This window comes from Plectropomus leopardus, chromosome 2 (assembly GCF_008729295.1).
Source record: "Plectropomus leopardus isolate mb chromosome 2, YSFRI_Pleo_2.0, whole genome shotgun sequence".
Lineage (NCBI taxonomy): Eukaryota > Metazoa > Chordata > Actinopteri > Perciformes > Serranidae > Plectropomus > Plectropomus leopardus.
In genome coordinates, this window is record NC_056464.1 from 24,904,571 (window position 1) to 24,917,431 (window position 12,861).

At 37.9% G+C, this 12,861-nt stretch overlaps 1 protein-coding gene across 1 annotated transcript; it reads right to left on the bottom strand.

Annotated features, from left to right (window-relative positions):
* Window positions 1-379: 379 nt before the first annotated feature.
* Window positions 380-12,465, bottom strand: LOC121957496 (protein shisa-5-like). The gene is made up of 5 exons (XM_042506094.1): window positions 12,365-12,465; window positions 11,048-11,186; window positions 10,441-10,580; window positions 3,720-3,944; window positions 380-2,941 (listed from the first exon to the last, which is right to left on the bottom strand). The coding sequence occupies exons 1-5, from the start codon at window positions 12,432-12,434 to the stop codon at window positions 2,763-2,765; spliced, it is 753 nt and encodes a 250-aa protein (XP_042362028.1). The 5' UTR covers window positions 12,435-12,465; the 3' UTR covers window positions 380-2,762.
* Between the last annotated feature and the right edge of the window lie 396 nt (window positions 12,466-12,861).

Below are 12,861 nucleotides of genomic sequence, written 5' to 3' on the forward strand. Positions count from 1 at the left end.
TCTTCATCATTCTGAAAACAAAACACATCAAATGTTGAAGACGACAAGTTTTTAATTCCACCACCTTTAAAAAGGCAAAAGTGTCAGATGTTACTATTTTCAATAGTCTAATCTAACAGAGGCAGGGCAGGAGTTGTGTAAACAGCCTTGGGGAAGGCCAGGGTTAGCTGTAATGCTTTTGACATTTCTGTCTGTGTCTTGGAGCTCTTTTAAGCCAGTTCATTAAAAAAATGATACAAACTAGTTGCATGTGTCTGCCATTAAATGGTGTAGCTGCTGTCTCTCTAACACAAACAGAAAATGCACTGTTTAGTCTCAAAGAAAAGAAAAGCAATGTTCACTGTAACATATTCTGAAAATTCAATAACCAAAGTTGGGATGAAACAGAAAATATATATTTTATTGAACTCTGCAGAGGAAGTGGTGTGTTCTTAACAAAATAAAAGTAATGTACATATATTCTTAAAGTAGCATCAATGACAATTATTCTTGGACGTGAAACACAGATGGAACAAGAATAAATCTCTGCTGGTATGTCTTTCACACAGAACACAGATGGCTATAATCCACACACACAAAAAAACAGTCCAACTAAAGTCATCTTGAAGAAACAACACTGAAATCACAGGAAGAAAACATTTATAAAGACAGATTGAAGACCAAGAGGCAAGCAAACAGAAATACAAAGACGAGGCGCTCTGGACGCGTGCACATTCCTCACAAATTAACTATTTTGCAAATTAAAAAAGATATGTGAGGACATCTGCTCCTTTCATTAGCTGGCATGTGGTTTCTCATGATAGCTGGTAAAGTAAAATAAGTCACAGCGTGGATGTGACTGAACTTTATTCTGAAATGTGTACCTGTGATACTCACATATAATGAAACATTAAAATGGAATACATAAGGTACTGTATGTTCTTTGACCACAGCCAGTGTCTCATGAGACAAAGTTAAAAATCAGGGTGACTCCAACAAAACTGTGTCACATGAGCAGTGACTGTATTCTGAAAGTACAGCTGGATAATAAGAAGAAAGGTCACTTGAGCTGTTAAAGTCATTTCAGTTATCAGAAAGCAGAAGTGACAAAGCAGAACAGGGCAGGCATATTAGTTTAAAGTTTAGATTAAAAAAAAAAAAACAGCAACAGGCTACTTATTAAACATGACTGCTATGCTTGTAAAAACCGATAAAGGCAATGGTAATGAGAATTTCCAGAAAGAGAGGAAAAAAAAGGATTTGACAAGGCAAATAACACAATACTGGAAAAAAATTGTGACCTTTAAAATTTCATAAATGCACAGTTTAGGTTGTAACTATAGTGTAAAGGCTGCATTTTGCAAATAATGCGGAAGGTTGAAGTAAATGTAATCCTTTATGATGACAGTCAAGTCAGAGTAACACAACACTATGTGAAACAGGCAAATCAAACGTAATATGGCTAAGAAGGCACAACTGTTTCTTGCATTTTCAAAGTATAACATTTCTTTTTGTGAATGTTTGGTGGAAAATAAATCACCTTTGGTTATTTCATTCAAAGCTGCCGATGCATTTTAGTTACTTGTGTTGTAAGATGAAAACAATGAATGAAAACAACCTGAGAAAAAGAGGAGATAATGACATGAAGTCTCCTTTGTACATTAACACAAAAACAAAATGTGTGCAAGGCTTATTTTGTCAGACTGACATGATGAATGTTCCCTTTTTCCGTACAGTTTAAAGAGGACCCCTTTTCCTGAACATTGTTGGTCAACTTTAGACTGTATAAAGACGTGTACATAGTCTTTAAGTTTGAAAAGTGAAGCTAATGCTGAAGTGCCATTAAGTGTATTCTTGTTAGTGGCCAGCAGGGGGCGATTCCACTGGTTGCAAAATGAAGCCTGGTTGCATGTTAATCAATGCAAAAAAGGACTTCTTTTCACTTCTTACCTCAGTTAACATTTTTCTTGGTATTCTTCAATATAATTTTGGAAATTATGGTCCATTTTGAGTAAAATAGATGATAAAGATTTTCACATCTAAATATGGTCACTTCTGGATTTTGAAAAAAACAAGATGGTGATAACTACAGTGCCAATCTCGAGGCTTCAAATTGGTAGTCCACAAACCAATGGGTGACATCACGTTGGCCACTTCTTTTATACAATCTGGTGGGAAGGATTATACACTCTGCATTTGTTCCCAAGTAACACACACAAAGCAATTTAAATTACAAAAAAAAAACCACTTCATCTTCTAAGCACTTCATCTGCCTAAAGTAAACTGGCAGAAAGCAGCGAGATTATGACCATGACCACAGAGTCTGACTGCAATGACTGTAGACAGTGAATGAAGAGGTCAGGCAAGTTCAGCCGGTGCAGTTTTACAGGGAACCAGGAGGAAGATGCTCAGGCATGTCCAGAATGCTAGAAAAAGGACTTTTAATCTGTAAAATCAGACTCAGTGGTTTCATGTGTAATTCACCAAGATGACCAAGAAGGAGCCAACTAAAAAATATGTTTAAAAAAAACAACAACAATCTCACCACTTGTATACTGTAAGTCCATGCATTACGAGCCGAGAGGTATCAACATTTTCATTGGCAACTCTTCGACGGAACAGATGCACTACAACAACATTCCCGTATTTAACCACAAAAACACATGAATCAAGATAATCCTCCTCTTTGATTCAGGTTACACATTTCCAGTTCTGCCAAGTTCCAAAATGTTGCAGCACGTTTAAAGTGGCTGAGAGTGAGGCACTGTGATCTTTTGTCCGATCTAGGGTGGCGGTGCAACATAAGCAGGGTTGTACGCTGGCTGGGCTAGATAGTCTGTGTTTGAAAGTGGAGCGTTGGGCTGCGGCTGATGAACAGGAGGCTGCAGAGGGTACGCAGGCTGGCCGGGGGTGAATGCAGCCTGACTGTAAGGCATCGGGTGGGGCGGGTAGCCAGGACCAGCTGCACACAGAGAGAAATCATGAAGATGAGAGGGTTGAAAATATTTAGACAGTGACCACAAGTTCACTTCCATCACACAAAGTGACCATAAATGTTAAATTTCCTATTTTACAAAATTCAGACATGACCAAACTTTATACCAGCGGCGGATATTCCACCTCCACTTCCGACTGCAGCTATTCTGACGCACGAAATTGCACGTGTTTTTTTTTAAAGCTGCAGTGTACTGTCATTATCCAATGTTAAACACTGTTTTTCTATAGTGCCCAGAAAAAAAACACAGTAATCACCAACGTCATTCCTTTTAAAATATGTATGAAGTATATGAAGAATACAGACAACTATTTATATAGATATATCTATATATAGTGTGTGTGTGTGTGTGTGTGTGTGTGTGTGTGTGTGTGGAGAACTATATATATATGGTGAACTCTCTCAAGCAAACTGCTTTGTGGACCACAATCAGAAAGATGTACATTCTTTTTAAGAGTGGTTACAGGTTAAAGAGTTACGTTTGAGACATGATTTTGTTTCATTTTAGCAGTAGTAGTTTTGACAAAAATGCACAGTAGTTTTAGTCAAGCTTTAGCAAACTAAACTAATTTTCTCTCTTTCATTAGAAAATCAAGTTTGTTATTCCCAATTTATAGGTAAAATGAATGAGCAAAAAAAATTGACTTGATGGCATTAATATTGGTATTAATCACATCCTATCATCACAATCAGACCTGTAACTCTTTGCCTAAGCTATATTAAAAAAAAAACAATCCACACTCACTGGCTTCCTGATATGTTGGTGGCGGCCCTGCTGTGAACTGTTGTCCATGATAGGGTGTTGCCATGGGCTGCGGTCCATAACCCGGCTGCACTGGTACGGGTTGGTAGGGCGGATACTGGCCTCCCTGGTAGGACTGAGGCAGCCCAGGTGTTGCAGTTGGCTGCTGGGGATAATGCTGCGGAGAGGCCGTGACCACAGTGGTGTGGGTGGTGGTGGCTATCACAGCTGTAAGCAAACAACACAGACACAGATGAGAAATACAGATAATGTAGGCTATGTATGAGGTTAAATCACACTTTGATTTGTAGTGATGGGAGGAATAATAAACGGACTAAACGAAAAGTAGTCTTGACCAGAAAAAAGCAATTCTGGTCTGAACTGATTATTTGGTGAAACAGGAATCATGATTATACGCTGGTTTACGTGGAAAATGAGGTCACTGAGAATGACATAACAACTATCAGCACTTCACTTATGCACTAAAATCTCCTCTGACTGCCCAGCTGCTGAAATCCAGCCAAGAAAAGAGAAGAGTAAATATAAATGTTTACACAACTATCTGAGTCAGCTTCAGTTTTTACCTTGTTACACAAATTAAGCGTTATGAACAACGATGTGTGCTTTTTGGGTGTTTTATTTGCTCCGGGCTTTGCCTCTCAGACTGCATACCGTCTGGCCTGTCTTATTAGTGGAAGTTGTTGAGGCCATACACACAATGAAAGTACGACCTGAAGACAGTACTCTGGGTGGAATACTATGAAGCCAGTTCAACAGAGCCAGGCTCTCTTTGACTGAGCTGGCTCGACAAACCTTGCAGCCTCGGTCAGAGCTAACAGGGTACCACGAACAAACTTTCTTTGCTAACTCAGGGTTTCTGCTTCAGACTCTGAGCTTTCACAAAAAAACATTGAACACGTTAAAGAATATTAAAATTACAGCACAAAGCAACACTGTTGTTTCAAATAAGGCAAGTGCTGACAGAAAATGACAATATGGTAAATGCAAAAGTTAATATAGACAATCCATATAGGCTGTTATATCACTCTGTTATTTCTAACATGACAACTGCTCATTATAATCAAGAACTGTGTTTAGGTCTGACACTGTCCTGTAATGAAAGAGACGTATTATCACTTTAATTTTTGGGCAAATCAAAGTAAAATGAATTTTACAGATTGAATAATAAATGTGATAAATACCAACACACTAATCTATCAGCTGTAATATACCAACTGTGTAACAACAGACTTCAGCAAATCAGAAACAAGCATATCCTAAACATAATAAGTGGTAACAGTATGATATGATTTGAAGGAATTATAATGCATTTAATGTGAAAATAACGTCATCCTGATTATAAAGATATAGTGACCCGTTCATGTCTCATGTGATCTATGGCTTTCAAGAAGCTTATTTTTGAGCCACTGAGGGCAAACTGACCAGAAAACGCCACAGACACATTCAGTAATTCAGTGAGAGCCACAATCAGATGAATAATTCTGTCTCAGATTTTCTGCATCTCTGAAAAACTGTAGGCTCCTTTGGGGGGAAAAAAGCTTAGCAATGCATAGCAATAACTGCGCGGCTTTGTTAGGTGGCATTTATGTGACATTACAGCTCAACAAGTTGTATGTATCCAGTGTATTTATAGTGTGTTCAGCTCATACGCTGACACTGATTATGGAGTGACGCTCCTCAAATAGGATGTGAAAGACACTTTTCAGATTATTTCAAGCAACTTCCAACCAGGTTAATTTTGCCACATAAGTTACCATGGCGATCTAGCCAGGTTAAAAGAGAGCCACCTTGGTAGTGCAGGAAACCCTGGCTTTAGACTCAACAAATCTTGCTCAGGCACAAATCTTGCTTTGTAGTATACCAACCTGGACTGAAAAAAGCCCACCGTTTGTGCATGTTTTTTTTCAGACTGAACAGATAATTTACTCTATATTTTATCTTAAAGTAAAGATTCTCATAAAAAAAGACCGTTGAGCATAGGACAGTAAAGGACGGTGCTTAATAAGATACTGCAAGTTCTCCATTAAGGACACTACACGATTTGGTTTGTGCATTATAAATACAGAGATGTACACAGCTGCTAAACTGATGAAATTGTATAGACCAAAACCTCCACCCTCCACCCTAATGTTTCCACTCTAATGTGTAAACTCATTACTGTGTACGTTAAGTGAAACTGAAACAGGGATTTTTTTCTTTACTTTTTATTTTTAAATGCTGCAGGAGGTGGATGTGTGTGAATATCAGTCACTCTCCAACCATGTTTTTTTCCCCACAGAGTGGGAGTCATCATGACCACTTCCTGTAAATGACGTGGGATGGTCTTGAGTTTTCCAGACTGTGGTTGTCGTGGAAACAATGAGTCACACGGGGTGGAGCTCTGACATTCCTGGATGTGATCCCGACATGCAGCAGCCCAAGTTGGGGAATCCACATTCCTGCTGCTGTTTAAGCACATTGCTCTCTCTCTCTGCCAGAACTGAGTCGCTGCACGACAAAGCCTGAACACGCTGACTAAAAAAGCCAAACTGTCAGGAACATCCGTACACGCTCAAGTGCCAACACAAATACACACACTACTCAGGTGCTTTCCTCAACTGAGGGGATTTTTTTTTTTCTGAATTCATTTAGAGAAGTGAGTAGGCCAGACACAAATAAGTGATATCCAACCTAATTACTGGGAAGAGAAGAAGAAATCCAGCAGCAGAAATAATGAGTCCAAGGACATTAAAGACCAGAGCTAAATCCTCTCTCGTGTCATGGAGCAAACACGATGAAGGCCGCCTGTCATTAATTGCACAAAACTCATAAAAAATAAGGCGTGGAAATTCCTATGGCAATGCTTTCCCTGTTAAAATGCATTCTCACTGTAAAGTTTGTAAAGATGACTGCCCACACCACCAGAGCTGAACATATCAAACATACTTAGCCCAATTTATATTTGTATGTCTGAGTTTCCCCTTTTCATCCTTCCAGTACAGTTGTCTCAACATAAACCAATTTTCTCACACTTTTTCTATCTATTAATAAAATTCACATATTGTCAAACCTGTCGTACAACTCATGTTTCCATAAAAAAGAAAAAAAAAAAAGTATAAACACTGATTTGACCTAGAATCATGAAACCATAACCTGGATAAATTTAGAGTTTAAAAATGATACATAAACTCACTAAAATAAAATTTATAACAAAGACAAACTTAATGCAAAAAATAATATTCTGTCCCTCAAATCATTATTATTATGTGTTGTCAATTTAGATATTTAGATATTTTATTATTTTTGTTTGCTTATTGAGGTACAGTAAGAATGCATTTGTGTAGGTTCCTGTACATTATCATCCTCTGCTCCACCTGACAGTGTAACACGACTTACTGTAGGCTATAATATTATCTCATTACATCTCCATGACTGTCACAAGCCTCATATCACAATTAATGGAAATATTATCAAAACCGCAACATGGCCAGGTGCTATATACACATCACGGGAGCTGTCTCTTTGATGAGGGTAAAATGTGTCACAACATACTATTTTAAATGAAGCATATATGTGCTACAGAGATGCACCAACCTGCAAATTTTATTCCACATATAAGGTAACATGCTTGTTTAGTACAGACCCCAGCAACTATCACATCATTATCTTTTTCCCCTAATAAAAGTAAAATGGAAAAATTACTACTATTACTAATTCCTACTAAAATTTTGAATCACAACTGCAATATGACTTAATTACTTTTTTTGCATATCGTGCAGCCTTAACCTTAACATTTTACTTTTTATAAAACAATGCCATCTTTAGTTCTGTCACAGCATGGCAGTGCTCTGATGACATGCTGCTGACAGCTTTACAATAAATATTTTCGAACTGCTTTGGGTCCTAACCACCACTGACTCCACCAAACCTTTTATATTTTGGTTTGCAAATTTGCAAAAGCGGAACCTGACTGTCTGCAGTGGTGTGAAGTTCTAGTTTTTATTTTTTGTACATGAAACTTCCTCATACATTAAGTGGAACAGGTGGCCTAAAATGGAAAATTCAGGGGCGTCAATTACACTAATAATAACCAGTTTATGATAAGTAAGGGCGTTATGTGAATCCGACTTGAACACTTATATAAGAAAACTTGCAGAAAACAGTGAAAGAAGTTTACAATACAGAATTGTTCATGCGTGAGGCTCAGTGTCTTTGTTTGTTTTTCTGCAACGTAACCCAAACTCTTAGTAATTAATTAAATTTGGTCGACAGAGGCCAGGAAAAAAATCATTGCATTTTGTTATATCAAGCTCCGAGATGAAACTACAAAAAGTTGAGGCTTGGTTGCAAAACCTCTTAAGTTTCCAAGGTCTTAAAACTAATGTAAACTTACTCCCAGGAGCCTTCTGAGTCGTCACACTTAATGATGGGGGGCTTTCACACATGAACACTGGTTTAGTTTGTTTCAGACGTCTCATCTCAAAAACTTTTAAGTCTTGTGAGAACACGACGACTGCAGCAGTTAAATCTCGGTATCTGCTGCACAGAGAATAACAGTAAAAGCATATTGACTTAAAATAAACTACAGTGCCCTTGATCATGGTAGTCGAGAAGCATGTCACTCAATGCAATGCTGTGGCGCATGCATGTGTTTATCAGAGAGGAATATAATATGTCAGGCTCTGGCTACACAGACAGTACTTGTTAATATGATCATTTCTTTGTTAGTTTTTTCGGTCTTGTCCTTTTCATGGGATTTGCAATGACAATACCAAAAACATAGAATACCAACAGACTTATCCTCAAAATCAACAATTTGATTAAAACCATAGAATCTTTCCCCTTTAAAACTGTTATTCATCACACCAATGTACTACTAAATCACATCACTGAAAATGAACAGGCCCACACTTGTAAAACAGCAGAATAAATAAAGGACATGATCTTTCCGGTGATAAAACTTGAGCAGTGTTCGAGTCTGACACAAACTCCACAGCAATTATCAGAGATGGCTATACTTGGTCATCAACCTGCGGGATACACAGCTAACCACGGAAGACCATAAAAATCAGGAACTTCACAGTTTTGAACAGAGTTAACTTCACTGAGTTAAGCAACTTTTTGTAACTGTTGTCAGTGTCACATATTGGTGCGATTTGGGGAATTCTCTGTGTTTCAGTGTCTGTTACTAGTAAGACCAAGTCACTGCAGTAATGAAAGTCATGTGGTGGGTGGGCCAACAGAGCTCAAATTAGTCCCCTGATGTTCAGTTTTAAAACTAGACAGACTGATACACCAACACACTGAAACTAAGAGTCTGACTTCTTCAATAAAACAAACCCCAAAAATCAGGCACTGTATTTTACGTAGGTTGAGAAGCTGTCCGCAGACAGTCTGTCTGTCTGTCTGTCTGTCTGTCGTTAGCTGTGTGCAGGAAACATACATGTCTGCAGCTACATGCTGCAAAAGCAGCAGCAGCAGCAACGAGGACCAGCTTAAACTAAATGTTAACTGCAGTTCAGTCAATTTGTAAGTGGCCCTTGTATAACATAAAACCTAACTAATACCTACGAAATATGACAGCAACAATAGCTTGGAATCAGCTATATGGGGGCACTGATTTTGAAGAGTTTATAGTTTATCAGACCACAAATGAGACAAGCTGGTACACGGATGGATTGGGTCAGTGGGTTTATATTTAAATTCAATAATAACTTATAAGTAAGATAAATATGAAGTCTTGTGTCATATGTAGCTTGAAAAAAAAATTTAGGGAGTTTTTTTTTTTTTAATGCAGCTATTTCAAGGTACAAATGTGGAACTTCAATTATGGCAATTTTTTAAATTAATAAAATAGGAAATGCTTGATTTGAGTGTGTATGTAGTCAGAGATGTCCTTTATTTAAATCTATTAGTCATAGTCAGGATTTTCTTTGACAAAATCAAACACTGAAGTAATTTAAGACAAACGCTTAAACGCGGAAATAACACCACAACATTAGGAAACACTATACTTGAACTATTCAGTATATGTAAAATATGCATACCTGTAAGTAAATAGGGGAATAATTCATAATAACAGCTGTGCTGGTGTCTCTAGAATTCTGCGTTATTATTATCTGCACATGTTTTTTGACCGCCTGCTTCCACCCTGGCAAGATTTCAAAAAGATCTTGGCAAAACTTGGGCCAGCATAACTCTATTCCCAATGCAGTTCTACGCTTCAGGGCATTCATGCATTTACTTTCACTTTCCTTTCCGAACCATGTAAGTTTCTGTTTATCTCAAACACTTGTTAAAAGTCCTCTTGTGTTCACCTACATTTACCTGTTCAGGTAGTTTCAAAACATTATTTTATCAGGATTTGGCTAGTGAAATAGAAAATAATACAAAACTTTTATTGTCTGATCATGTAATTCTGGTTCCAGTGAGTAACTTGTGCCAATTTATCACTTAAAAAACACTGAACTACACCTTTAAGATCTTTTTTTCAACCTGGTAGATACAGCAGCGCTACACTGTACACATACTGCAATGTTGTGGCAATATTACATTGTTCTTACATCCCTCTACAGAAGAGGAAGTTGAGGTTTTGCTGATTTAGTCAAGTAAAAATATTTCCTCAGTCCAGCTTCTGGTCAAAGAACTAGGTGTCGGTTCTGCATCTAAAGAAGCATCACCAGCAACAACAGGCAGATTTAATTGCGAGTGGAGGGCTACTTACGCCTTGGCTTGCGGCAAATCTTGTACAGGCAGCAGCAGGGGCAGACACAGCAGCAGATGAAGATAAGCAAAACGACCACGAAGCCACAGATACCAAGGATCATTGGCAATGGTGTGCCATGAGAGTTAAAGGTATAATCACTACAAAGAAAAAAAAAACATGGAAAACAATATTTAAGATGCAATTCCCTTAGTAAATTGTAGTGCTCAGTGTTTGTCACAACAACTATCCCCTGTGCAATGATCACAACCTGAAAACACAATTAATTCTATAATGACATAAATAATACAAAAATACATAGTATAGCCCAGATTTTATAATCTCCTACCCTGTTTATATTGTTGAATACATTAACATCAGATATGTGAACAAAGCATATTTAATGAATCTGTCCCATTTAAGGACACTTCTGCTACTATAAGTTGCAAACTGATTCACACATTAGCCCCAAGCGGGTGGTCGTGCACAGGAAAACACTACTTCCTGTTGCTTGTCTGCAAAATCTTTGCATGACAGGCTGCAATACACAGCTCTACTGATGTTAGGGAAAAAGAGAAACTACAGCTTGAGGTAATTTATAATCTGTTTCAGAAATTAAATGGAATACCAGTCCTCTTGTTCATCTTCAGTAAACCGCCAGAAACTATCAGTGCAGCAGTATCTTCTGAGGCAGGAACCACAGCAAAATCCTCTAGTGCATACTTGGTACGGTTTGTTATCATACGCCTTACAGTCCGAGTCCCCAGCTGTTAAAGGGCAGAGAGAGAAACCAGAGAGGGACAGCGAATGACAAAGCTTTAGGGGTGAAGAGGTAAAATATGGAGATGAATGAAACACACACATGCCTCAACCCATTTAAAAATGTAGGCATCACTGGTAAATTTAGGAGTTCATATATTAGTTTAATGGTCTAGTCTAGGACAATCTAACGAAACTTAAACAATAAGTCAATTATCTACTTATTAATGTGCAGATAAGTGTATGAGGAGCCATTTTTATATGTTTTTTATGCGTTTCAACCAGCAAATAAGTTGTTTGAGTTCATTTGCCCAACTTGAACTCGCACATCCTTCAATGTGACTACTGCGCCAAGCAATATTGATGCTGAAAACTCACCCTGACTTCTCTCTAATGAATAAAGTAAATTCTTCTTGGATGGTCAAAATATTTAAAAAGAAAAATGAAGACAAAGATATGTATTTGATTTGTGACCTGGGAGTACTTCATTACATGATTTTTGTTAAAAAGATCAAATGTCCTGAATTCTGCGATGCTGGGAATACATTGAGTCTATGTTAAATTAAGTAGAAAGTTATCCCCAGTAGATTACAAAATCCTATTACTTTTCCAAAACTTTCAATGATTTTCCCAAATTCTATGACTTTTCCAGGCCTGGAGAATGACATTGTGAAACTCCATAATTATTCCACATTTCCCATAATAATGGGAACCCGAAAAAACGTAATTCCCTCCCCAGTGCTAAAAAACACAATATTCGAAGATCCTCCCGCGTTTTGCAACACACCATCTCTTCTCATAAATAACGAACAGTCCCTAATAACATTATATTGGACAATAGCTGTACGAAACGTTAGCAAAGCACTGTCAACAGTCAGATGTGTCATAATAACGTCATATCTGTCGTTAAGTTCGCCTTCAAATCATAAAAAAAGATATATTGTGACCCCGTTAGTCATTTTAAGTTGAGACAAGCTGATGTTTCGATGTTAAAACAATGTTTGAACAACAGACGTTAACTTTAACAGACAACACAGCCCTCCGTTGTGAAGCTAACGACACTGACATCGCCCTGTGGTCCCCCGGTTTGTAGCTAACTGAGCTAACCGTGAAACCGAAAATGAGACAATAACGGACAAAAAAACATGAAATAAATTAAAATAAGTGAATAAAAATGAAAACTCACCAAATACAGAAGGGGCCAGGACCACACATGACGCCAACACAACAACAACACTGCACAGGCCTGACGCCATGGCTACTAGTCTCCGGGTTCAGGCAAAAAACTGGTCTGAACAGAGCAGAGCTGCTGCAAAGATCCTCTATTCAGGACTGCGTCACTCACATGAAGACCCACCCATGCTCCTGGGTCATGTTTTCACCCCCCCTGTCAATTTCTCTTAAAGTAGCCTGCAGGTATTTGTACTTTTCCATTTTGTACATCTTTATACTCCACAACATCTCTGGGGCCAATATTGTACTTTTAACTCCACCACATTATTTGTACCACACTTATCACTTTTCTCTCATACCGCTCCTGTCCAGAGAAAACCATGNTGATAATAAACTCGAGTATTAACCCTTCAAAACCTGAACAAATTCGTTTTTACAAACTTGGGAAGGAGGCAATTAGCAATGGAAGAAAGAAATGGCCCCATAATTTACAAGAAATTAAGCACCAAA